This window comes from Momordica charantia (assembly GCF_013281855.1).
Source record: "Momordica charantia cultivar OHB3-1 chromosome 11 unlocalized genomic scaffold, Mcharantia_2.0 BLBB01000011.1, whole genome shotgun sequence".
NCBI classification, from domain to species: domain Eukaryota; kingdom Viridiplantae; phylum Streptophyta; class Magnoliopsida; order Cucurbitales; family Cucurbitaceae; genus Momordica; species Momordica charantia.
Window position 1 is genome coordinate 18680027 of NW_028275159.1, and position 27339 is coordinate 18707365.

At 41.5% G+C, this 27339-nt stretch overlaps 1 protein-coding gene across 1 annotated transcript; it reads left to right on the forward strand.

Moving 5' to 3' along the window:
* Nucleotides 1–19700: 19700 nt before the first annotated feature.
* LOC111020017 (thioredoxin Y1, chloroplastic) lies at nucleotides 19701–27017 on the forward strand. Its single transcript, XM_022296554.2, has 5 exons — nucleotides 19701–19964; nucleotides 20559–20647; nucleotides 20970–21147; nucleotides 21648–21718; nucleotides 26819–27017. The coding sequence occupies exons 1-4, from the start codon at nucleotides 19770–19772 to the stop codon at nucleotides 21711–21713; spliced, it is 528 nt and encodes a 175-aa protein (XP_022152246.1). The 5' UTR covers nucleotides 19701–19769; the 3' UTR covers nucleotides 21714–21718; nucleotides 26819–27017.
* Nucleotides 27018–27339: the final 322 nt, after the last annotated feature.

Below are 27339 nucleotides of genomic sequence, written 5' to 3' on the forward strand. Positions count from 1 at the left end.
ACGCCTACTCTGGGTACAACCAAATCAAGATGCATGTCCCAGATGAAGGTCATACCGCTTTCATAACAGACCAAGGTCTGTACTGCTACAAGGTCATGCCCTTCGGGTTAAAGAACGCAGGAGCGACCTACCAGAGAATGGTGAACAAAATGTTCGCCAAGCAGATCGGCCGGAATATGGAAGTGTATGTGGACGACATGCTTGTCAAGAGCAAGCAGTCTAAGTCACATCTCTCCGACCTTGCCGAAGCCTTCGAGGTTCTGAGGGCATATCAAATGAAGCTCAACCCTGTTAAGTGCGCCTTTGGAGTCTCCTTGGGAAAATTCTTTGGCTTCATGGTAAACAACCGGGGAATCGAGGCCAACCCCGAAAAGATTAAAGCCATGATCGAGATGGAGGCACCTAAAACGCTGAAACAGCTTCAGTGCCTCAATGGCAGGATTGCGGCCCTGGACTGGTTTGTTTCAAGGTCAACGGACAAGTGCCTCCCTTTCTTCAAGGTCTTACGAAAGAAAGGGCCGTTTGAATGGACGGCGGAGTGCGAGCAAGCGTTTCAGCAATTGAAGAACTATCTCTGTTCGGCACCCTTGCTTGCCAAGCCTATGCCGGGGGACAAACTCCAATTGTACCTAGCAGTGTCTGACAGTGCCGTCAGCTCGGCCCTAATCAGGCAAGAGGAAGCGCGGCAAAACCCGGTCTACTACACAAGCAAGGCTATGACCGAAGCCGAGACTAGATACCCTCAGATGGAGAAGTTGGCTCTCGCTTTGGTCACCTCGGCCCGACGACTTAGACCATACTTCCAAGCCCATACGGTGGTGGTGCTCACTAACTTGCCCCTTAAGAGTATCTTCCACAAGCCGGAAGCTTCCGGACGCCTAATGAAGTGGGCAATAGAGCTAAGTGAGTACGACATCCAGTTCGAACCCAGAACTGCGTTGAAAGGGCAAGCAGCGGCAGATTTCATAGCCGAGCTCACACCACCTTCCGAGCTGAGCGGGTCCGACCTGCCTTGGACAGTCTATGTCGACGGATCCTCCAATGAGAAGGGGTGCGGAGCCGGGGTCCTCTTGCTCGGACCAGGGGGTGAACGATTTGAGTACGCCTTGCGGTTCAGCTTCCGGACTTCTAACAACGAGGCTGAGTATGAAGCATTTATTGCCGGCCTGCGAGTCGCTCAAGCATTGGGGGCCTCTTGCGTTAAGGTCTTCAGTGACTCCCAGCTGGTTGTGAGCCAGATCAAGGACGCGTACCAAGCCAAAGACACCCGAATGGAGAAGTATTTGGGCAAGGTCAGGTCATACCTAGCCCAGTTTCGAACTTACGAAGTAAGCCGGATTCCGCGGGCAGAAAATTCTAATGCTGACGCCTTGGCCAAGTTAGCATCGGCGTACGAAACCGACCTGGCCAGGTCGGTCCCCGTCGAGATCCTAGATAATTCCTCGATCTTAGAGCCAGATCTGATGGAGATCGGCGCTCCAGAACCCTCATGGATGGACCCGATCGCGGACTTCATTAAGGGCAACTCACCACAAGACCCCAAGGAGCGCAGAAAGTTGGCAAGGCGGGCAGCTCGGTTCGTGGTCCGAGATGGGGCATTATACCGACGTGGCTTTTCCCTGCCTCTGTTGAGATGCCTAACCCCTGAAGAGGGCCTGTACGTCCTCAGAGAGATCTACGAAGGAGTGTGCGGCAATCACTCAGGCGCCCGGTCGCTGTCAGCCAAAGTGATCCGACAAGGATACTATTGGCCGACCCTCAGCCAGGACGCCAAGAAGTTCGTTAGAACTTGCGACAATTGCCAACGCTACGGAACCATAATCCACCAACCTCCCGAGCTGCTCACCCCCATCTCGGCCCCGTGGCCATTCGCGCAGTGGGGGGTAGATATCATTGGTCCTTTCCCTTTGGGCAAGGGCCAGACCAAGTTCGCTGTGGTTGCTGTGGATTACTTCACCAAGTGGGCCGAGGCCGAAGCGCTCTCCCACATAACGGAATCTAGGGTCACGTCCTTCGTATGGACGAATATCATATGTCGCTTTGGTATACCACAGGCCATAGTGACAGACAATGGGAAGCAGTTTGACAACGCCAAGTTCAAAGACTTTTGCAGCAAACTTGGCATAAGTCATCTCAGCTCGTCCCCCGCACATCCGCAAGCAAATGGGCAGGTGGAGGCGGTTAACAAGATCATCAAGCGAGGCATCAAACTTAGACTGGACTCCAAGAAAGGCAGGTGGGCCGAGGAGCTACCAGAAGTTCTATGGTCATACCGGACCACCCAACGGGGGTCGACGGGTGAGACCCCGTTCTCCCTGGCCTTCGGCTCCGAAGCTGTAGTGCCGGTTGAGATCGGCATGCCATCTGACAGAGTAGAGCGTTACGAGCCTTCGACAAATGAGGAAGAGCTGCTCCTCAACCTCGACTTGTTGGAAGAAAGAAGAGCAATGGCCCAGCTACGCCTGGCGGAATATCAGGGCAAGATGGCCAGACATTACAATAGCCGCGTTCGACCTCGGGCCTTTCAGGTCGGACACCTGGTCTTAAGGAGGGTCCAAACGCATGTGGGTGCCCTTGATCCGGCCTGGGAAGGCCCATTTGAGATCAAGGGCATAGTCAGACCAGGGACGTACGTATTGGCCGATCTGAAAGGAGATGTCCTCGCGCACCCGTGGAACGCGGAACACCTGAAGCGTTATTATCCTTGAAATGCCAAAAGGGTTTTCAATGAATTTGTAACGACTGTTCCAAAAGCATTGTGATCGGAATAAATGTGATGATTTAATTTCATGCTTCCGAGTTCGACCAGAAATTAAATGGGGGCCACGGACTCCCACGCGATCGCATTCCAGAAGTTGGTTCAAATTCAATCCTTCGAAGCCTAAGGGTACGAGGAGCGATGCCAAAACCACTGACGAACTTAAAATTCGAACCTTTAAGGCAAAGGGGCGATGTGAAAAGTTCAAAATGATCAAGCCTCCGAACTTGGGGGTATGAGGAACGATATGAAGAACAGCTACGGACTTAGGATTTTAGCCTTTTTTCCTTTTTAAGTTAAGGGTGGAATGTTAAAAATCCAGAGTTGGTGCAATGTGTTGAACATTAAGAGATTCAAACTCAAGCTTTCAAGTTATTTTAATTAAAAGCGCGACCTCAAAAGTAAAGAGGTGCGAGGTGACATTAGCTGCAGTTCAAAGGAAAAGCAAAGAAAAGAGGTCGCTAACAACAAAGTAGAAGCGAATGGGAGTCTCTTTATTGAATGAAGAGCAGAGCCAAGGCTTATAGACCTTGCAGCTCTGCCCTGACACTTACAAACAAAAAGAAAAGGGAGGGAGAACAGCGAAAAGCCTCGTGAAGAGTGGTCGCCTAAGAGCCTGCTGGGGGAGCGCCCTCCTGAGTGGAGTCGACCTGGTCCTCTTCGGGATCGGAGTAGTCAGAGTCCAGATCCCTGACATACCGATCCACCAACGCTTGGGGGCCAGGGGTGCCGCTAGGCCCGGACGCCCACTTCTCGGCATACCTCTTTTTCAGACCACTAAAATCGATCTGAAGGTCGGGCATGTCGGAAGCAATGTCCTTCATGAGGAACTTGAAGCCCGCGTCAGAAAAGTCTTTGGCAAATCCATCGAAGTCAGGATGTTGCCTAAACGATTCCTCCAGCAGGACTCCATTGCTGAGGCGCTCCTTCGCCGTCTCCAGCTCGGCAGTCGCATGCTCCAACTCCTTATCCTTCGCCTCGAGCGCCTGGAGCATGTCGTCCTTCTCCTTCAGGAGTTGGAACTTCTCCCTCTCCAAGCCCCTGGTGATGGCGTGGGCAGCTCGGAGTTGAGCCTTGTGCCTGTCCTCCTCCTTCTTCAGTAGCTCGGCCTGAGACTCCACCTCGGCCTTCAAAGTCTCCACCTCGGAGTGAGCCTTCAGCAGCTCATCCATCATGGTGGAGGAAGCAGCCTCCAAGGCAGCGGAGAACTCCTCTTTCTCCCTCGCTGCCAAAGCTTCTCTCCCATCCAGCTCGGCCTTTATAACTAGAGACGATTGAATGGAAGCAACAAACGCCTGAGAAATGGTACAAGGAAACAGTTAGGTCGAACTATCTGTTGGGCGAAATCAAGCAAAAAAATGGGGCGCTAGTCTTACCTCGGCAGCGTAATCAATGGTCCTCTGCAGAACGGACCCAGGAGCGCTCACAAATTTGGACGCCCTCCTTATGCAGCGGTCCAAACTCGCAGCTGAGATGCGGGTCACCTGCTCCCTCACCCCGAGACTCGACGGCTCAATTCTGAACCGCGCCGTCACATCGGACGTCCCGCCCATCCTTGCCGCAGGATCGTCCACCCGATCAGCCCAACTTGCAGGCAAGACCTTGCAAGCTCCGACCTCCGAGGGAGAGATCGCCTTCTTTTTCTTCTTTCTTCGCTTTAGAGGGGCTCCCTCCCTCGCCTCCTCGCCCAAAGGCGGGGCACCCGCCGCCTCGGTCTGGGCGTCCACCGCCTCGGTCTGATCTCTGGGACGCTTCTCCCTCGAGGGACCCCCAGAAGACTCCAGCTCGATCACCGGGGCTGGATCTTCCGAGGCAGGCCCTACCACGGCAGGGGTGGGCGGTTTCGAACTCTAGGCAGCCTCAAGAGCATGGGCTCGGCCCTTAGACTTGCGCTTCACACCGCTTGCAAATCCGCAAACCATGGCTACAAGATAAAAACAAGGGTCAACACAAGGTTAGAGGAAAAAGGAGGAAGGCAAGTTCGGCATACCGAGTTCAGAGTTCGGCCTTGAGGATTCGATGGGACGAACTGCATGGTTGTAATCTAGCAGCCCGGACTCAAGCAGCAGTTCGTCAGTCACCAGGGTTCCGACCTTCCTACCCCTCGAAAAGCGCTCCTTGTAGTATTTCAGAGTATCGAAGGAGGCCTGCGTAAGCTTGGGGACTGGTCAGATTGAAACTGCGCGAAGACAAAATCCGAGTTAGACCTGAATGACAGAAGAAAATTACGAAAAGTAAGAACTACTCCGTACCTAGGTTCCCAAACCTAGTGGGGACGTCAAAGAAGGAACGACCTGACTCGTCCTTTGCGAGCCATTCCCCCGAAGCGTAGAACCACTTCCTCACCCATCCCTTGATGGAGGTCGGCCCCTTAACTATACCGCCTGCGCCTTTCCTTGCGCACATATAGAACCGACCAGGCTTCTTAGCTATCCTTTTCGCCTCGAAGCACGTGAGGAGCTGGTCTACGTCCAACAGCTCGGCCTCCTCACTATCCCGAGCTCGAAGCCAAAAGAGGATGGCCAAAGCGAAAATGACACCCCACCTATTGGGGGCCACTTGAGCCGGAGCCAACCCAGTCCGAAAGAGAAATTCTTGGATAAAAGGGTGAAGGGGAAGTCTGAGGCCGTACTCAAACATTTTAAAGTAGAGAGTGACCCATCCCTCTGGAGGATGGTCAGCTCTCTCCCCCTCCTCCGGAAGCCTGAGGAGGATGTTCTCAGGGATGGCGAACCCCCTACGAAGGGATCCGAGGTAGTGCTCAGGTATCCTAGAAGGGTATTCCAAACCCTGACCTGAAGTGGAGGCATCGCTATCCTCCCCGTCATCGGAGATTCTAAAGTGTTCTATCTCCTCGAGCTCGGACTCTAACCTACGAGCTAAATCGGATCCTAGGTTGCTGCTAATAGAGGACGACAAGGCGATTATGTTCGAAAGAGAGAGGGAAGAGACCGACCTACCAAGGTTCGAGCTGCCTTCAGATCGAACTCCAAGAATTCAAGGAACGTAAGGTGTGATCTGAAGGATTGGGGGCATTTATAGCCCGTCGGAGGAACTTCCCCACCGTACACGTGTAATCAACGAGCGGCTGGGATCCTCTCTGAGATCCGAAGCGTCGGAATATTTGAATATTCCGACGATAAATCTTCCGCGACGGTTGTATTTTCCCACGAATAGGAAGTCGCCACGTGTTCAAAGCAGGTCGAACGAACTTCTCTGCCAGGTCGAGATCGGACCAGACAGAGAGGGGGCCAATGTTTGGGGAAGGGTATACTTGGGACACGTGGAAGACCCCTATTGGTGCTCCAAGATGATTCATGAATCATGCCCAGCTCGGAAGGCCGAGATGGCCGCCACCAACGCCGACAAGTGTGAGGGCCGAGGTGAGCCTGGCTCAGGCCCGACCCACCGGGGAGCTCGGTATGGGCTGAGATGCGCAACTGTCTGCGGCGTGATTATCGGGCGTAACCGTCGGTCCCGAGGTTACCGGATGTAACCGACGGTCCCGAGATTACCGGGTGTAACAGTCGCGAGATTAGCGGGACTACCACCCATAAGTAGAGGACCTCACCCACGATCAGGTACGATGATTTCTGGCTTCGAACTAGACTTGGAATCCGACCTATACTGACTTGATCGTCGGAGTGCTCACCTTTTTGTGCAGGTCTGCCCAAGCGTTCAGGTCGGTCCGGAGGCCGGGTTCGAGCTACAACCAGGAACGCACTGTTGTGCGAATCTTTGCATAAACAGACCCAAACAAGCTTGGATACCTAAAGTTACATCTTGAGTATCATCTTTCTTCTAGGTATGTTTGAGATCAATAAAGAATAAGTCGTACTTGGATAGTGGGTGTTCAAAACACATGACCGGAGACCACACAAAATTCACACACCTAGAAATGAAAGATGGAGGATACGTTACCTCTGACGATAATAAAAGAGGTAAAATAATTGGCAAATGTAACATAGCTAATGGTTCAAACTTTATGATTGAGAACGTGTTGCTTGTTGATGGCTTAAAACATGATCTTTTAAGTATTAGTCAATTATGTGATAAAGGTTATAAAGTAGTATTTAATCATAAAAATTGCATAATTGAAAATGCTTGGGATGGAAAAATGTTGTTTGTAGGAAATAGAGATAAAAATGTTTATGCTATTGAATTAAATGACTGCCTAGTTGTTAATAAATGTTTATCTGCTATGCATGATGATTATTGGTTATGGCATAGAAGCTTAGGTCATGTTAGCATGTATTTGATTTCAAATATTTATGGGTGTTCACGGGTTGGGTTGGGTTGGGTTAAGGAAGTTTTTTGGACCAACCCAAATTTTCGAGTTGATCATATCAAGGAACCGAACAAAATAGCCATTTTTAGGTTGGGTCGGATTGGGTCACCGGGTTCCTCTTAATTTCAAATTCTAGATCCAAGGATCTAAATAAACAAATCAAGGGCAATGTTCCATATCAAAACAAATCTTTCTTTTTTTAGAAATAAATCAAAACAAATCAAGAGCATTACAATTTACAAGTTCCAGATCCAAACAAATCAAGAGCAAAATTTCAAATCAAAACAAATTAAGCATTACAAGTTCCAGATCTATAACAAATCAATTGCTCTTAATTTCAAATTACAGATCTAAACAAACAGAAGGAAGAAGAGAGAGAAAAACTACTCAGACATTTATAAAAAAAAACCTCAACTTTAACATTCAACAACAGTTACAAAAGCTTCTGAGACAAAGAGACGGTGGCAATCAACGACAGACGGCTGGGACTGCCGACATACGACAGCGACGGGCGATGATCTCCTGCGTAGGATGACGGACGACGACCTACAGCAACGGAAGATGACCGGTAGAGACAGATGATGGCAACTAGCGGCTGCAGCGACAAACGTCAACGATGAGCGATGAGAGAGGTGGGATCAAGATTGAACGATGATAGTGATGAAATCAAAGATAGGAGAGTGAGAGACTAAAATTTGAGAGGAAATCGTGGGAAGAAGAGGGAAGAAGAGGCGCACAATGGAAAGAGAGGAAGTGAAGGGAGGCGCACAAATTTGAGAGGAAACCCTAAAACATAAATATATATATATATAATATTTAAAAAGGTATAATTTCGGTTCGGTTCGATTCGAACCGAAATTTTGTTGATCAAACCCTAAACCGAACCAAATTATTCGGTTCACCTAAAATTTAACCCAACCCAACCCAGTTCTTTATCTAACCCAACCTAACCCTTACAGTTCGGGTTGGGTTGCTCGGGTTCTTCGGGTTGTCGGTTCTTTTGAACACCCTTACAAATGTTTCCAATAAATCTCTTGTTTGTGGTCTTCCAAAATTAAATTTTGAAAAAGACAAAGTTATGCATGTCAAATGGGTAAACGAACTAAGTCATCCTATAAAGCAAAGAAAATAGTTTCTACTTCTAGGCCTTTGCAACTATTACATATAGATCTATTTCGATCTACTAGAGTTGCAAGTCTAAGTGGAAAACATTATGCTTTTGTTATAGTTGATGATTTTTCAAGGTTTACTTGGGTTTTATTTTTATCTCATAAGGATGAGACCTTAAAAGCATTTATTAGTTTTTCAAAGAAAATTCGAAATGAAAAATGTTTTATGATTTCAAAAATTAGAACTGATCATGGAGGAGAATTTGAAAATGCAGCTTTTGAAAAGTTTGGTGATGAAAATGGTTTTTCTCATGATTTTTCTTCTCGAAAAACACCACAACAAAATGGTGTTGTAGAAAGGAAAAATCGCTCTTTGCAAAAATTAGCTACTTCTTTGTTAAATGAGTATAATTTAATTTACCTAAATATTTTTGGGCTGAAGCTGTTAATACTACATCTTATGTGATGAACCGTGTTTTAATAAGACCAATTTTGAAGAAAATCCCTTATGAGCTTTTTAATGATAAAACTCCTAATATCAGTTATTTCAAAGTTTTTGGTTGCAAATGTCTTATTTTGAAACATAAAGAGAAACTTGGAAAGTTTGAGTCAAAAACTGATATTGGCATATTTTTAGGATATTCAGCATGTAGTAAAGCATATAAAGTTTTTAATAAAACAACCCTTGTAGTTGAAGAGTCAATGGATGTTGTTTTTTATGAATCTCATATTACTGCTAATCAAGTTTCAGCTAGTGATGAGTTAGAAATGCCTTTTCAGAATTTGAACTTTAAAGATAATAACTAGAAAGTTGTAGTAAATGAGACTCAACAAGTGCCAGAGGAAACCTTTCCTAAGGATTGGAGTTTCTCAATTCACCATCCGAAGGAGTTAATTATAGGTGATGTATCCCAAGGGATAAGAACTCGATCTTCTTTAAATGCATTAAATAATGTTGTTTTTGTATCTCAAATTGAACCAAAGTCTTTTAAAGAAGCTGAAGTTGATGAATTCTGGTTAATTGCTATGCAAGATGAGTTAAATCAGTTTGAAAGAAACAATGTTTGGGAATTAGTCCCACGTCCTAATGATCATCCTGTTATTGGTACTAAATGGGTTTTTAGAAATACAATGGATGAGTCAGGTAATATTGTTAGAAATAAAGCAAGGCTAGTTGCACAAGGATATAGTCAAGAAGAATAAATAGATTATGAGGAAACTTTTGCTCCTGTTGCTAGACTTGAATCAATTAGAATGTTGCTTGCATTTGCATCTTATAAGAACTTTACTTTATATCAAATGGATGTTAAAAGTGCTTTCTTAAATGGTTTTATAATGGAAGAAGTATATGTTGAACAATCTTTTGGTTTTGAAAGTGTTGAAAATCCAAATCATGTTTATAAATTAAAGAAAGCTCTTTATGGTCTTAAACAAGCTCCTAGAGCTTGGCTTGACCGTTTGAGTAAATTTTTGCTTGAACAAGGTTTTAAAATGGGACTTATTAAAACCAAAGAAAATAATATTTTGTTAGTGCAAATTTATGTAGATGACATTATTTTTTGTGCCACAACACTTCATTATGTGAAGAATTCATAAAGTGTATGCACAATGAGTTTGAGATGAGCATGATGGGAGAACTCAAGTTCTTCCTTGGGCTTCAAATCAAACAACTTAAAGAGGGAATCTTCATCAACCAAGAAAAATATACAAGAGATCTGCTCAATAGGTTCAAGTTCGATAACGCCAAAATAGCAAAGACTCCGATGATCACTACTACAAAGTTTGATAAAGATGAAAAAGGTAAAAATATAGATATAAAACCTTATAGAGGTATGATCGGATCCTTGCTTTACTTAACTGTGAGTAGATCAGATATTATATTCAGTGTATGCATTTGTGCTAGATTTCAATCATGTCCTAAAGAATCACACTTTCATGCTATTAAAAGAATTTTTAAATACTTGCTTGGAACTATTGACTTGGGTTTATGATATCTTAAGAATGCATCTCTTGATTTAATTGCTTATTCTGATGCTGGTTTTACTAGTAGTTTCACTGATAGGAAGAGTACTAGTGGAACTTGCCAGTTTTTGGGTAGCTTTTTAGTGTCTTGGATTAGTAAAAAGCAAAATTCTATTGCATTATCTACTACTGAAGCTGAATATATTGCTGCTGCTAGCTGTTGCTCTCAAGTTTTATGGATGAAACAAACATTGCGTGATTTTGGTTAAAATTTTGAACATGTTCCAATCTTTTGTGATAATACTAGTTCAATTAATTTAACCAAGAATCTCATTCAGCATTCTAGAACAAAACATATAGATATCCAACATCATTTTCTTAGAGAACATGTGCAAAATGGAAATATTGTACTTAATTATGTTCACACTGAAAAACAAGTAGTAGATATTCTTACTAAACCATTAAATGAAGAAGGATTTTGTAGGAATAGAGTTGCACTTGGCATCATTCGCATTTAATTGTCTAAACATACTTGATAGGGAGAGATCTTTTTCTGTATGTATAAATGAGGGTGAGAATTTTTTTTACCATGCAATAATTATCTTATTAAGGGGGAGCTGAATCTCATGGAATATTTTTTTTTTTTTATAATAACAAAAGGGAGAGAATATAGCCACTTTGAGAATGTGTTTTCTTGAGTGGTTTGTCATCATAAAAAAGGGGGAAATTGTTAGCTTTATGGCTTCAATCAAATCAAATATTTTGATGATTACAAATCAAGTATAAACTAACAATTTGAGTGTAACAAAGTGTTCATAGCGTAGAGCTCGAAAAAACAAAACCAATGCCTGTCAAATCACTCAAATCAGAGTTTAAACGAAGAAGTTATGGTCAAAACAAGTCAGGAGAAAAATCTCACGTGGCGGGTGACGTAGACAAGTGGACAAATCCTACATGGTGGGTGACATGGACAAGTGGACCACTCAGAAGTTGACATGTGGCATCAAGAAGACATACTTATGCTGACGTGGCATCCAATAATCGAAAAAATGAGAAGATGACATGTGGCGCTTTCAATCTCTATAAATCTATTTTCACCAATTTCTCTCAATCTCCTCAATCACTCTCAATCTCAATAATTTCTCAATCTCCACCAATTTCTTTTAATCACCATAATTATGTTTTCATTTCATTTCCTTACCTCACTCTTAATCTACACCATTCATCATTTGTTGCCTTAAATCCAATGGCCAAAATTCATTATCGAAACTCTATTTAAAGCCACCAAATTCCTCCATTCTGCACACCAACTATCAAAGCAAAATCCTTTGTTTTCAAATTCTCCTCTCAACTTTTGCAAAATCTTCATTCTCTCCTACACATAACTTGTTTATTCTTTTGTGAGAGATACATTAGAGTGTGGCTTTTTAGCTATTACTTTAATGCAAAATTTGTGTAATCAACTTGTATTTTTTAATTCTTTATTTTCAAATTGGGTTTTCTATTAAGGTGTGGGTACACCTTGGGTTCTGACAAAAGTAAATTAGTTGGATCCTGAACCAGTAAAAAGGATCTTGGATTTCTCTTTAGCCTAGGACAAAAAGAGGGTTGATCGGTTTGATTCTCACCCATAAGAGGGCTACTGCAGTAAAATACCCAAGAAGGAGTCTTGGGGAGTGGAGTGGGAATTTTCGAACCACTAAAAAAATTCTCGGTGTCACCACTCTCTTCTCTCCTCTCTTTTAAATTCAGTATTTATCTACTTTGAATCTTGGTAGATTGCGTATAGGTTTACTTAAATATTTTGTTCAATATTTTCTCTTCTTGTTAATCTTCTTTTATTGATTGCATAATTGTTCATTACCTCCTCCTCCTCCGAACATGGTTAAAATAAACACAGTGCTTGTGACAACCACATATTGGGTATGGGGATTTTAATCAGGAACGAAAATTCAAACTTGATTGCAGCCATGGTGGATGTTCATGCATGCAGAAATCCTCTCTTGGCAGAAATACGGGTGATTCGCGAGGGCATGAGACTTGTGTTGCATCTAGGTTTGCAGAAGATCCTAATTGAGTCTAATTCTTTGGAGGCAATTAAGCTGATCTGTGAAAGCCGAGTGGAGAGGTGAGGCGGCAAATTGGATTTCGATATTCAAAGAGTTGTCTCGCTCTTTTCCTGTGGTTTCTTTCCACCATATCTACAAGGAATCAAACCACGGGACTCATTCTTCGGCAAGGAAAGCCCTTAGGTTAGGGCAAGCGCATCTTTGGCTCTTCGATTTTCCCCTTTTTCTCCGTCAGCGTATTGAAGCAGATTTTCAAAGCTTTGTAGCCTTAATGGCATCTAAAGTTTAATGAAATTTTTCATTTATTTCAAAATAATAATAATAATAATAATAATCTTCCTTTCAACATATTATATCAATTTTTCGTTTCTTTTTTTTCAAACGGTAACTTCTTTTTTTTATTTCTTTTTCATTTTAATTTCATTCCTTTTCATTTTCATTTTCTTTTCTCTTTTCTTTTCTTTTATTTTTTATTTTTAAACAATTTAGCTCGTTTCGATCATAACTTCTCAATTTGAACTTCAATTTCAGCAACTCAAATTGTGTTGGATTCACCTTTACAAGATCTACTCTATTGACACTTTTAAACACTAAAATCATAAATAGATTAAGTTTCATATCATCAAAACATGTGATATTTGAAGCTCGTAAAGCCAACACATGTTGGATACAATATAATTTTGTGACCATTTCGTATTCCTAGACTTTTGAAGCTTTTAATTAAATATGTTGTTTATTATGTAAATTTATTGACTATATTACCTATTTTAGGAACCTATGATGTAATTTTGTGGAATATTTTAAGTATTTCTAATTAATTTTGTGGAACAACTTAAGTATTTCTAATTAAATGGACAAGTATTATGTATGTGATATGAACACATTTGTTTCAAACAATTTGATTGACTTCAAATTATAGTATTAGTGTCAATATTAAAGTTTGCTCCAAATTATTGTGAACTATTTGTCTTAGTTAAAATTAAACTTGTGTGGTCATCAATGGAAAAAAAATAAAGAAAATTATGGTTGAAAAAAATATAAATTAACAAATAAAAATTTCAAAATAGATAGATTAATTGCCTTCTAAAAATTTATCTGCAAATTTAATTAGATTATATCAAGTATTTAACCTTTTGCTAAAAAACAAATAAAAAAATTATGCCAAACCCAGGCTACCTAACTCTGCACCCCAAAACTACACAAACCCAAAATATACAACACCCAACATCAAACCCCCAAGCAACAAACCCAGACTACTGATTTCGAACCTATGGGCCAAACGTGTTGGGAGATTAACGATCCTTGTATAATTTCCCTTTACACAGTTATATCCAATTACCTTAGTCAATCACACAACACAAGAGAAAAATAGGGAAAGCAATAAACGACACAAGATTTATGCTGGTTCACCCCAACAGTTTATGTGCTACATCTAGTCTTCCGCTCAGATGCGGGTTCCACTATAATAGAGATTGGATACAAAGAATTCAAATATCTCACCCCGATATTTGCCCTCTAGAGGTCCCAACAAAAGGCCTCTAGCTTCTAAGTATTATAAACACTATACTTACGTATAGGAACGAAAACACTCACAAAATAATCAAGATACAATACCCCAATAACGATGATCTTAATATCCTTAATCTGTGCTGTCAATGCCCGAGCCATCGCCACAAATCAGCTGCCAAAACACCCCAAAGTCAGCTGCTGAAAAAACCCTTGAACTGTTACATTTTTACGGCTCAGAAAACCAAAAACTGAATTGCTACATTTTTATAAAATTGCGATACAACGCTATGGCGCTTCGGACGGAGAACCGTCTGCGCGCACAACAGGACAGTGTTGTGCGCCACGGCACTGCTTCCTCAGCCCTCCTGGCCTGTAGCGCTCCACTTCACCTGATTTCATCCCTAACCTGCCCCGACGGGTCACGACTTGATTCTGAATCGTCCCTAGCTCGTTCCGACGTCGTTTTGACTCCACCAATCCCAATAATGCCCCCTTAGATCGAGGGTAGATGAAATAATTTAAAACAAATATTAGTAAGAAATATTCTTACCAATAAACCCCTCAAATGACTAAGAGAAGTAGAAATTGAAAGCTATGAAAATAAAGACCATGAACGAGTAAAAACAATGGCGTACCCGTGCAATTAAGAGGACAGGCCTGTCACGTGTGGCGCATGCACAGCTAGTGCATGAATAATTGGGCTCACATTTTTTTTAATTCAACAAATTAGGAGTATGAGGGTTTGAAACTCCGACCTCAAAGGAAGAGGTATGTTGGTGGTCAAAAATCAACTGGACACGTGTAAGTATACTCTCAGTTCAGGTCAACCCAATTACCGTAAATCAACCATTGAAACTCAACGAGCTGCTTTGTGTCGAGCTGAGAGAACCCATGAACCATAGCAGACCTTAGGAATCTAACCTCAGATCTGACCACCGACCTGGGGGGCCCGACAGCATTAACCGCATGTCGTAACAACCTAACAATCTTGTCTCCCCCCGCCTACCTATAAAAATAACACTCCTCCCATTCACCAGGTATGCAATTATCTCTGATAATGACCTAAGACTTTTGAGCTCGCATTGACTTGGGTGTCGGAGTGTTTGTTCCTTGTGCAAGTTCACTTGTGAGCAAATTAGCTAGTCATCCACGTCAGCTTGTCACCGATGTGTGAGCTCGGTTGGAAAACAACATCAACATTTGGCGTCTGTGGGAACCGACACAGTAAGCTTTTTGTACTCTAACAATGGCTGAAGGCAATGGTTCCCATTCTGGAAGTAATGAGAATGAGAACGGAGATCGTGGCCTACCCAACTGCAGACCAGGAAAGGAGTTGGAGCGCCCCCCACTCCCGAAGAAGTCGAAGACCCGAGCAGACGCTCGCAAATCCAAATCCACACCAATGGAGGTGCCGTCGTCCGAGCAGATACAGTCACAGTTGGCTGACATGCAAGTGCGCTTGGAAGCCATGACCCAAGCATTGCTTAATGTAGGGGTCCTATAACCTTCTAAGGTTGGTCAAAGCAAGACTCGAGGTCCAAAGCGTGGAGACCTTAGGATGGAGCATCCAAAGGAATCTGTAGGCAACATGAGCTTGTAGGTGCAATTCGATCAGCTGAAGAGAGAGCTGGTAAGCGAGATAAAGGGAGACCTAAGGAAAGCCAGGAAATTCATAGAAGATGATGAGCCGGATGAGCCGCCTTTTGTTCAGGACATCCTAGATGCCCCCATTTTGCAGAAGCGCCGACTACTGACGTTCGACAAGTACGATGGGACTAAAGATCTGGTTGATCATGTCGAGACATACGAGTCAATCATGGACTTCAACGCGTATTTGGACGCGATGAAGTGCAAAGCTTTCTCCATAACCCTGCAGGGACCAGAAAGGAAGTGGTTCAGACTGCTGGCCCACCACTCAATCTCGAACTGGAAGCAGCTGAGCAAGGCGTTCATAGCTCAATTCGCAGCCCACAAGGATGCGAAGCATTTCGATATATACCTCTTCTCAATCCAGCAGAAGCCAAATGAACTGATCAAGGTCTACATCAAACGCTTTCTCTCAAAGTAAATTAAGGTCAAGAACTGTACTAACCTGTTAGCTTGGTTCGCCTTCTGCAACGGCTTGACATATGAAAAGTTGAGCTGGTCACTAGCAAAGAAGCCCGAGCTGACCTTGAAGGGTTGCTTGGACCGAGGAACAAAGTTCATTGAAGCCAAGGACATTATGATGTCCAAGGAAGATAAGTACTCGAGGAAGGGTTCACCTTCCAAGTCCGAGAAGAAGGATGAGAAGAAGAATGGCAACGGTGGAAACGGCTGTGGAAATACTCTCCGCTGACCTAATTATAGTCGACGAGATGATTAGAAGACCAACAAACCTCAAAGGTTTAGCACGTTGACGCAACTTCGAGTCCTTTTGTCTGAAAATCTTGGCCAACATCCATGATTCAAACTTGGATTTGTTAGTAGAGCCGAGAAAAATGCAAAAGGATCTCGAACAGCACGACAAGTCAAAGTATTATAGGTACCATAGAGATTATTGCCACTACACCTCAGACTGCTTTGACCTAAGGTAGCAAATTGAACGGCTGATTCGACAAGGCTACTTCAAGAAATATATTGGAAAGCGAGACCGATAAGAAAACTCTAATCCCTCAAGTAGCATGAAGAAGTAGAAGAGGGAAAGGTTAAAACCCCTCCCAAGTGCGAAGACTGACCTCCCGTGATCAACACGATTCACGGGGGGCCAAGTAGTGGCCAGTTAGGTCACAAATGCAAGGAGCTCACCAGGGAGGCAGGATATAAGGTGTGCATGCTGCAACCGGACCCTAGGCTTCCCCAGTCACCTTCTCTGATGCCGACCTTTAGAATGTTCACTTCCCTCACAATGACGTCTTAGTCATTGCCCCTTTAATTGACCACATCACCGTACGTAGGGTTCTCATAGATGGTGGTGCTTCAACAAACATACTAACACTGTCCACCTATAAGGCACTCGGGTGAGGCCGAGCTAAGTTGAAAAAGAGCCCAACGTTGTTGGTTGGGTTCTCCGGAGAAAGTGTGACTCCAGAAACCTCATGTGAATGCTACGCTGCTGCCCTAAAGGGGTCAAACACTTGCGCTGCCATCATGAGTTAGGAAGACCTAGTAGTAGACAAACCCGACTTGAGCAAAGGAACACATGCGGAGGAGTTAGAGTTGGTTCCATTACTCAGTTCCGAGAAGCAAGTGAGCATCGGAACCAGCTGGGGGCCAACGACCAAGCTGACCTGATCTACTTTTTGAGAACCAACACTGACGTGTTTGCCTGGTCGCATAAAGATATGCTCGGCATCGACCCAAAAATCATGGTTCACCGACTTAAAATAGATTCCTCCCACCGACCTGTAAAACAAAGCGTCGCCTTGTAAATAGTGAGAGGAGTGTTGTAATTGAAGAAGAGGTGAACAAACTTTTACGAGCCGAATACATAAAGGAAATTCTCTACCCCGATTGGCTCTCTAATGTCATCTTAGTTAAAAAATCAAATGGTAACTGGTGCATGTGTGTAGATTTCATTAACTTAATAAGGCATGCCCAAAAGATAGCTTACCATTACCAAGAATAGATCAACTAGTCGACGCAACAGTCGGGCACGAGCTGCTGACTTTCATGGATGCATATTCAAGTTACAATCAAATTAAGATGTACAAACCTGACTAGCGACATAATAGGTTCATTACCAACTAGGGCCTTTATTGCTACAAGGTCATGCCATTTGGCCTAAAAATGCAGGTGCAACCTATCAGTGCATGGTCAATAAAATGTTCGTCAAGCAACTTGGCCACAACATGGAAGTCTACGTCGACGACATTCTTGTTAAAAGTAAGAAGGCCAGCTCGCATCATACCGACCTGAAAGAAGCCTTTGAAGTACTACGACGATATCGCATGAAGCTAAATCCAGCTAAGTGCACCTTCGGAGTCTCTTCAGGTAAGTTCTTTGGCTTCATGGTGAACCAAAGAGGAATTGAGGTGAACCCAGAGAAAATTCGAGCTATGCTAGACATAGAGCCTCCAAAGAATTTGAAGCAACTATAGTGTTTGAATGGACGAATAGCTGCACTGAATCAGTTTGTGTCACGGTCAACTGACAAATGTTTGCCCTTCTTCAAGGTTCTAAAAACTAAAGGCAGTACGAATGGACTCCTGAGTGCCAGGTCGAGTTCGAGCAGCTCAAGAAATATTTAAGCTCAACACCTCTATTAGCAAAGCCAGTACAAGGAGACCAGCTCCTCATTTACCTTGCAGTGTCGGAAAGAGCTGTCAGCTCGGCACTGGTCAAACAAGAGAATGGACATCAGAATCCCATCTACTATACAAGCAAAGCCATAACGTATGCAGAAACATGTACCCAGCCATAAAGAAGCTCGCTCTAGCCTTAGTCACGGCAGCTCGGAGGCTTCACCCTTATTTTTAAGCTCATCCCATCACGGTATTGACAAACTTTCCACTACGTCAAGTCTTCCAGAAGCTAGAGACTTCTGGCATATTGATGAAGCGGGCACTCGAGCTCAGCGAGTACGACATAACATTCGAGCTCTGTACAACGATTAAAGGACAGGCAACCACAAATTTCATAGTCGAGCCGACACCATCCATCTGCTCGGAGTCAGAAACTCAGGAGCCTTAGACAATGTATGTAGACGACTCTTCAAACGATAAAGGTTGCGGAGCCGGGGTGCTACTGGCAGCTCCGAGAGGAATGAAATTTGAGTATGCCATTCGCTTCAATTTTCGTGCTACTAACAACGAAGCAGAGTATGAGGCCCTTCTTGCCGGCCTGAGGGTGGTAAGAAGTCTCGGAGTACAACACATACTCGTCTATAGCGATTCACAGCTTGTAGTGAACCAGATCGTCGAAGAGTATCAAGCTAAGGACCTAAAAATGGAAAGATATCTAGCTAAGGTCAAGAGTCAGTTGGCCGAGATCACGAAGTACGAAGTTGGCTTCTGCTTACGAAATCGACCTCGCCAGGTCGGTACTGGTTGAAATCCTAAATGAACCCTCGAAACATGGAAAATACATGCACGCGTAAGACCTGTCAGAGCGGCGTTTCACATTCTGTCAGAACGAGGGAAATCAACTCAACTGGTGCCTCGTCAGGTCATTTCGGAAAAACATTTCATTTTAGTTTATTTTAACTCTTTTTCTTCTCTTCTCTGCCAAAATTGCAGCTCGGTTATGCTAGAGAGGGGCCCAATGTTGGTGGTCAAAAGTCAACTAGACACGTGTAAGTATACTCTTAGTTTGGGTCAACCCAATTACCGTAAATCAACCATTGGAACTCAACGAGCTGCTTTGTGCCGAGCTGAGATGACCCATGAACCATAGCCGACCTGAGGAATCCGACCACCGACCTAGGGGACACAACAGTCGTAACTGCATGTCGTAACAACCTAACATCCTTGTCTCCCCCCGCCTGCCTATAAAAGGAACACTCCTCCCGTTCACCAGGTATGCATTTCTCTCTGAGGACGACCTAACACTTTTGAGCTTGCATTGACTTGGTCGTCAGAGTGCTTGTTCCTTGTGCAGATTCACTTGTGAGCACCTCGACTAGTCGTCCACATCAGCTCGTCACGCAACGAGCTGGATTGGAAAACAACATCAACAAAGTATATACCAATTATCGTTGAACTATACTTATGTTGACATTCGACTTGCATTTGAAACTTGAAAAGTTGGCTGCTTTTTTGAACAACCAATAGCAGGCGGAACAACCAATAGCAGGCGGCCTCACGTAGCAGTCATCACCCAGTGCCTCGTAATATAAAATTCTTCTCGCTTTTTCTTTTTCGTTTTCTTTTCTTCTTCTTCTTCTTTTTTTTTTTTTTATAATTTTATAATTTTAATTTTTCCCGTTGGTCAAAACATAGCACTCTGGTCTGCAGCCGTCAGATTTATTGCCTTCATCCGACGGTTCTCATTAATCCGGAACAATATAACTAGATTTTTCCCCCGTCCCTTTGGCTTCTCCAATAAGCCACGACAGAATTCCTCTATCGACATTGAAGGAGCAGAGAGAGCTTCACATGGCGGCCTCCATTTCAACTTCACCTTATCCTCTGCTCACCTCAGAGCGCTCCAACCGCTTCCCTGCCAATGACTCCTCTTCTTCCTCCAGGTTTTCCTCCTCCTCGTCTCTACACCTTCCGCCCCAGTTTCGCTGTTTTCGCCTCGGAAACAATGGGATTTCAGCTCCCTCGCGGTCTCGAATCTTGCCCGTGGTAATTTAATTTTCTCTTGTTTTTGATCTTTATGTCATTTTAATGGAGGAATCTGACACAGAAATTAGGGTATATGGAGTATGGACCTCCCTTTCGTTCGCATCTAATTTTATAAACGTGTTATTTCTTGGGTTTATTGGCCTGATTGATGCTATGAACAATCTGGAGGGTGAACTTGATGTAAATTAGTTGTTTTAATGCTTCTGGAATTCATTTTATATAAATTTTGATTGAAACATTGTTTGCTGCCTTTTTCACGGGAATTGAAACTACATGGCTCAAGTCAATAGTTCGCTGATCTAGTTGCATCTTAGATTTTACCTTATAAGATAGAATATCCTATAGGGTTCTATTTTTTTCAGGTTCATCTGCAAATTTAGTTCTTAAAATGGTTTTCTTGCAGTACTTGTTCATCCCGAATGATTAGAAAATTTTTGTTTCCCTTTTTGTCAAGACGTCCTGCTCCTTGCTACAACTGTTGCATTCATATTTTCCCTGATTCTTAAGTAGCTTGTTTGAATGTGGATGACAATTTGTGTTCAAACTGTTGTAATGAATAATGATGAATTTGTGTGTACAAATTAACTTCTGCAGGTCAAAGCAAAGAACCAGACATTTTCCTCCTTTGATGATTTACTGGCCAACTCTGACAAACCTGTGTTTGTCGACTTCTATGCAACTTGGTTAGTCTCTCTCTCTCTCTCACATATGCACTCGCACTTGCACACACATATTTTCAAAGTACTCTTTCTAGAAGAGCATTGCATCAAAATTTATTTGCACAAAATCTGTGGAGTCACTTTTTTATGTATCATTTCAAAATAATCCAGTGTTACTTGGGGAGAAATTTTACCTTGTGAATTCGACTCAATAGGCTAGTTAATTGCTCAACTACCAAGGAGAAATAAAGTTAGTAGGTTGCTTCAATTGTAAAACGGAGAGCTTCGTTGTAGAAAGAAGTAATGTAATGTTCCTAAGTGATGAGTAAACCTAGTTTCTCTGCAGGTGCGGTCCTTGTCAGTTCATGGTTCCTATTCTTGAAAAAGTTAGTGCTACGCTGGGCGACACAGTTCAAGTGGTGAAGATTGACACGGAGAAATATCCTGCCATTGCTGATAAATACAAAATAGAGGCATTGCCTACGTTCATCCTCTTCAAAGATGGAAAACTACTTGATCGATTTGTAAGTGAAAGCTTTGTCTCATTTCTAGTGATTTGGAAGGATATCCAATATACAACTTATTGTAGCAAAATTCTGTCAAGTTCTAGATGCGTGAAGACACCACTTACATGTTTCATAATCTTATTCTATTACACCATTGTTCTTTTCCTTTTATTTTTCCAAAGTTGAATGAAAATGGGAAAATTTTACCATTGATTAGGTATGCCAACAATTGCCTCATAAAAATAAAAAAAAGATTAGGTATGCGAAGAAAATCTGTAATTAAGTTAACACTTCCAGTTTCTATAAAGACGTATGCCCATGTTTATAATGTTTAGTTACCTCCGGGTGAACACATTAGCACATCTTTTTTACTAGACTTCAACTATTTCGCCTTTTCTTTTATTTGTAGAGAAATCTCATTAACAAGCTTTAACTGTTTAGACATTCCGGTTGATGGGGCTTTCAGTTTCTTCTGTTATTATTTATTTTAAACATGCACCCGAATGATTTATATGCAGGAAGGAGCTTTGACTGCACGTGATCTCATCCAACGCATTGAAGATTCCCTGAAGGTTAAGCAATAACGCTGGTGAGACTCTATGTCCTGATTGAAGAGATTATCTAAACTTGCATGCTTAGAAGGTTTAACGCCGCATACAAAATCAACAAGAAAACAATCAATCTCTCAATTTGAGATTTATGGGGGCAAACCTGGTAATTTTATTTTTTCTCGAGAAAAAAAATTGATGGAAAAACCATGCTTTCTTTCATAGAGCAAATGAAAGGATATACAACAAACCAATTCAAATCGAATGGACCCAAAGCACAACAATGACAAAGGCCATATAAAGTATAAACCAAAATGAAGGACTCCAACTGTAAAGAATAAGAAACAGATTGATAGAATCCGAACTACTAACAATATATTGAAGTATGAAATATGAAAGATAGAATAACTACAATATCACCCAAGTAATTTGAGGTACTTGGACCCTTCTCCTTTTGAGTATTCTTACTCAAGCCTAAACCATACTACTAATTGCATACCTTCACCCTTTCCCCCTCCCTCTTTTTATAACTAAACCTCCTAACCCAATTACCAATATACCCTTAATACCCTAACAATAACCCTAATCTATCCTAATAGCAGACCTATCACAGATAAATACAAAACTCTTCAGTTACCAACACCCAGAGATATTGAACCTAGTCGCAGACCAAATCTCCCTCCAAGATAATGACCAAATCTCGCTCCAAGATCTCCCATCCTTGTAAAGATCAACCTTGTCTCTGAACAGAGGTTGGAATACAACCTCCTCTGCCATCAAGTGACAACAGACTAGAGAAATCGTAAGACTCCACATTTGTATCTAAATCCAAAGAAGCAAAGAGATTGTTGCTACCAATGATTTTTGTTAACACCACCATTTTTTTAGTTGCTAGAACTCTGGTTTTCTAAAACTTCATTTTTTCCCATAAAATTAAGAAGGATATTTCATTGATATATGATCTATACAAAAATGGGAGACTCCCAACAACTGGCAGAAAGACCTCCAAATTTTTCATAAGGTCATTTAGGCTGCTACTCTGTGAATGGAAAGAAAAACATTCACCACCCAAGCACAAAATAAAAATTTTACCCATGTCACAAGGGGAGATTAGTTTCTGAAGATTTTGTTGTTTCTCTCCGACCAAAAGACTCCATAGGAAGGCTCTGATAGTTGCAGCCATTTGATTTCTCTCTTTTTGAAAGGATGGCCTATCAGGATGCAATGGAAGAGTTTACATTTCTGTGAAGAGGAATCTGTCATCAAAAGCTTCAAAAAGCTGATTCCATAATTTTTTAGCAAATTCACCAGTTATGAAAAGATACCCTTGAGATCCAGAATTCTTCATGCACGTAGCACAGCAGCTTGGGGAGATACCCAAATTAGGGAATTCCTTTTGTATGATATGTTCTAATGAGTGTTGGGAGTTATGGCTTATTTTCCAGTAGAAGAACCTGATCTGATGTTGAAGCTGTGTATCGTGGGACATACTTTCCTTTTGACCACTGTCTTTTGAGGTTGACCCAGCAAAGTTCAAATATTCTGCCATTGTTTGATCTGCGTGCAGTACCCCTGGATATAGGTTTTAATATAGGTTTCAAATTGTCTCTTTTTTCTCCCATCAGTTTCCACCGGTCAAGGGGTAGTCTGAAATCTCTTCAAGTTTCCTTTCATGCTCCAATAGGGCCAATTTCCCTTGCTACCTTCATGTCTTGTCTAGTACGAAGAACGACCTTCTCATAGAAGAGTTTCTTGAACCTTGCCCAGATAATTGGGTTTTTAGCAGCATTTCAAGTTTTTTAGTCATGTTCCATCATTATTTGCTACTTTATTCAGCAGATAAGTGGCACAAGTCATCTACTGGCTATTGTTGCATTCGCATTCCTTGAAGTTATAGACTTTGTAGATTTCTTATAATTTAATACCATCAAAGGTGTATGGATGAAAGCTTCGTGCATAGCTCCATTACATTCTTATCTCATTGTTAATCAAAGACAACTATAGTTTTTGCCCTCATAAAACATGAGGACCTCTTGTCGTACTCCATGACACCTCTTAGTGTTATTGAGTTTTCATAGTGAATATTTTTTTGGTTCATGAGTGTTCTCGCACATTAGAATCCACTAGTTCTCTGTTTTTTTTTTTTTATATATTCATGACTGACTAATCTCATGGGATAACTGCCTGACCCTACTACATTTAATTGTTAAGGTAACTCATTGGATATTAAATTTTAGATAGGTAGTGACCATGGTTTGAACCCATTCCCTTTAAGGCCTTTACTATTTACATTGGCCCTTATTATGGGCACTAGGCCAAACCATGATGGTTATCCACTAGTTCTTTATTTAATTTTTTTTTTTTTTTTTTTTTTTTTTTTTTTTTTTTTTGTGAAAGAAACAATTTTATTGATAAAATGAAATTACAAAAGAGATAACAAAGACTCAAAGAGGGTTACATGAAGCGTTTCCTATTGTAAAAAAGGAAAGTGTAGGAATAATGGTGAAAAAGAGGAGAACTTTTACTCCAAGTGATAACTGTGAAGACTAATGAATCAAAAACCCTTTCATAGGGGAGGTCTTTGTCGTTGAAAGTTCGATTGTTTCTTTCTCTCCAAGTTATCCAAAGGAAGGCTCTAACAAAATGCTTCCATAGAATTTTTTGTAAAAGGATGGCCATTGAGGGTGTACTCCAGCAGAAGAGGGATATCATTAGGTAATGCCATGAACCATCCAAACAATTGAAGAAGGTTTTTCCAGATACCAAATGCAAAAGGGCATGTGATGAAAAGATGTGGCTGCGACTCAGATTCTGTCTTACACATTGGGCACCAATGGAGAGAGATAGACATGTAGGGCAGTCTCCTTTGTAGCTTATCAAAAGTGTTTATGGCTTTGTGGCTGCATTCCCATAGAATTTTACTTTTTTGGGATAATAGTCCTTCCAAATGGCCTCGTAAAGTCTAGTAGAAGAGACCGGGTTGTTTGGTATGAGGTCTTTGGTGAGGGAGCTTGTTGAAAAGGAACCGGTTGCTTCTAGTCTCCAGAAAATTGTGTCCTCTTCGGTAGTCATGTATATATTTGAGAGTTTGTGTGATAGGGCGGCCATTCAACTATTTCGGCTTCTTTAAGTTTCTCCTTAAACTCAAATTCCATGCTGCTGTTTCTGTCAACCAGAAATCCTTAATTGTGGCATCCTTTTTAGTAGAAAGAGAAAACAGGAGTGGGTAGGAGTGTTCCAGAGATGCCTAATGGAGCCAGGTAGACTTTCAAAAAGAAGTAACACAGCCATTGTCGACCTTGTAAGTTATTCGATCATAGATGAGACCTCGGGTTTTAAGAATAGCTTTCCAAGGGCCTTTTGCAGTGGGGAGGGAATTAGACACTGGCTTATTATTCCAAGAAGATCTTCCATATTTGGCTTCAATAACCGCCCTCCAAAGAGCCGTTCTCTCTTTTAAATACCTCCACGTCCATTTGGCAAGGAGCACCTTGTTTTTCAGCCTCATGTTTGTGATACCCAATCCTCCCTGTTCAATTGGATATTGTGTAGTTTCCCACCTGACCAAGTTGGTTCCTTTGTGTTCACGGGTATCCTGCCAAAGGAAAGTTCTAATGATGCGCTCGATAGTTTGGGCAACCGATTAGGGCAAAGGGAAGAGGGATAGGTAGTAAGTGGGAAGGTTTGATAGTGTGGCTTGGACGAGAGTATGATGACCCCCCTTTGATATGAAAGAGTTCCTCCAAGAGCTCAACCTTTTTGCCACTTTCTCGATTACCGGGTCCTACAAGGATAGAGTTTGTGTTTTCCATAAAGAGGTAATCCAAGATACGTGTTAGGCCAAGTACCTTTCTTACATGCAAACTTTGTTGCTATAGAGTCCAGCTCACTATCATCTAGATTAACCCCCAAAATTTCAGATATTTGGTGGTTAAAATTAAGTCCGGAAACATCCTCAAATGAGTGAATAATGCCGAACATGTAGGTGAGGGAGAGATTATCAAAAGGGGAAAAGTCGATCGATGATTTATATTATGATTTTTGCTGATTGGCATTAAAAAAAATTAATTTTGTATCTTCTAATTGCTTACACGAGAAAATATTTCTTTTTATTAATTTACTTATTTCAAATCAGTTGAACACGAAAATAAAAAATAAGACCGCTCCTTATTGGAAATCATCATTTTCCAGATTCCTAAGGTAAATTTGTGAAATCTAATAATTGAATCAAGAATTACTGTAACAAAAAGGTATTCATATTCATGTTTGTTTGTTTGAAGCTGCCTTTCTGCAAAAGGAAACTCCCTTAGAAGAAACCAAGGGAACCTCACACTCCACCTTATGACCCCATCTTATAAGCTTGGAACATAATTAACTAACGGCTGCCACTTCACTATTAGTTAGGTCATATTCTTTTGGATTGGAAGCCCTTCTTTAGCTAGGGCTTCCCCTGCCGGACTTTTGTTTTTGTATGCCTGTGTTTTTTGTCTTTTTTTTTTCATTTATCTTAATGAAAAATGCAGTTTCCTTAAAAAAAAAAAAAAAAAAGCTGCCACTTCATTTTTTCCTTATTATTTTGGGTTTGATAGAGAATCCTATTTCTTTTTAGGATATATGTTTCAAGTCCCTAATATTTTGGATTTTTTTTCAATTTAGTCTCCATTGTTTAAAAAGTTTCAATTTAGTCTTTTTGAACATTTTTTCAATTTAGTCCCTCGCCAATGTTAATATTGTAATATTGAGTGAATTGTTGGAAATTTAGAGGAGAAAAAGGTCACAAGATTAGGAAAATTGAAAATTCTACTTAGATGACTTTTTTCCTCTAAATTTCTTCCAACATTAAATTCTATGTCATATAAATTTATCATCAACCAGTTTTAATATTTACCAATGGCGACAAACTAAATTGGATAATATTAGAGTATTAGAGACCAAATTGAAACCGTTTAATCAATAGGAGCTGAATTGAAAAACACCCAAACATTAGGAACTAAAACATATATTAATGTTTTTTTTTTCCAAACACGGAATATCATAATAAGAATTCTCAGTTAACCTCGAGATTTTGTAGATATTATAAACTCAAAAAATTCTTGATAACCTGATTCATCCTTCCCAAATCTGGGATGTTAAACATGCAGGGGGGATCTCACAGAAACTATTGAAATGGAAATCAATGTCTCCAGGAGTAATTTTGGGTGTGATATATGACAAATCCAGCTTTGTAGGTCACTGTGTAAACTTGTATGTAGTTGAAATATTTGAAGAATGTACTTACAGACGTTCGTTAAAAAAACACAATTTTTCTTTATTTTTATAAGATCCTTAGCTTTTGATATATTTTTCAAATTGTGATATATGGATAAATTTATATTTCTTGCCCGTTAATCTTCGATTTTAGGGAATGAGCAATATGTCTTAATCGTTGGCCAACAATCTCACTATTTAGATTAGAGAAAGGGTTTAGTTGTAACAACTTTTTCTACCGTGAATGTGGATTATGCATTTATTATGTTTGGGATGAATGATATTTTTTAGTACAATAAGTGGGGTGAATATTTTCGAACTCATGACCTCTTGGTTTGAGATAGATGCTAATTACCGTTGAATTAATTTGTTTGAAAGTTTAATTGTAATACTTTTTGATTGCAATGATTTTATA

What these genes read in the sequence shown, in the direction of transcription:
- LOC111020017 (XM_022296554.2), top strand. Translation starts at nt 19,770, where the DNA reads ATGGCGGCCTCCATTTCAACTTCACCTTATCCTCTGCTCACCTCAGAG. An exon ending in GGTCTCGAATCTTGCCCGTG is followed by an intron (nt 19,965 to 20,558) that starts GTAATTTAATTT and finishes TAACTTCTGCAG; the next exon opens with GTCAAAGCAAAGAACCAGAC. An exon ending in GTCGACTTCTATGCAACTTG is followed by an intron (nt 20,648 to 20,969) that starts GTTAGTCTCTCT and finishes GTTTCTCTGCAG; the next exon opens with GTGCGGTCCTTGTCAGTTCA.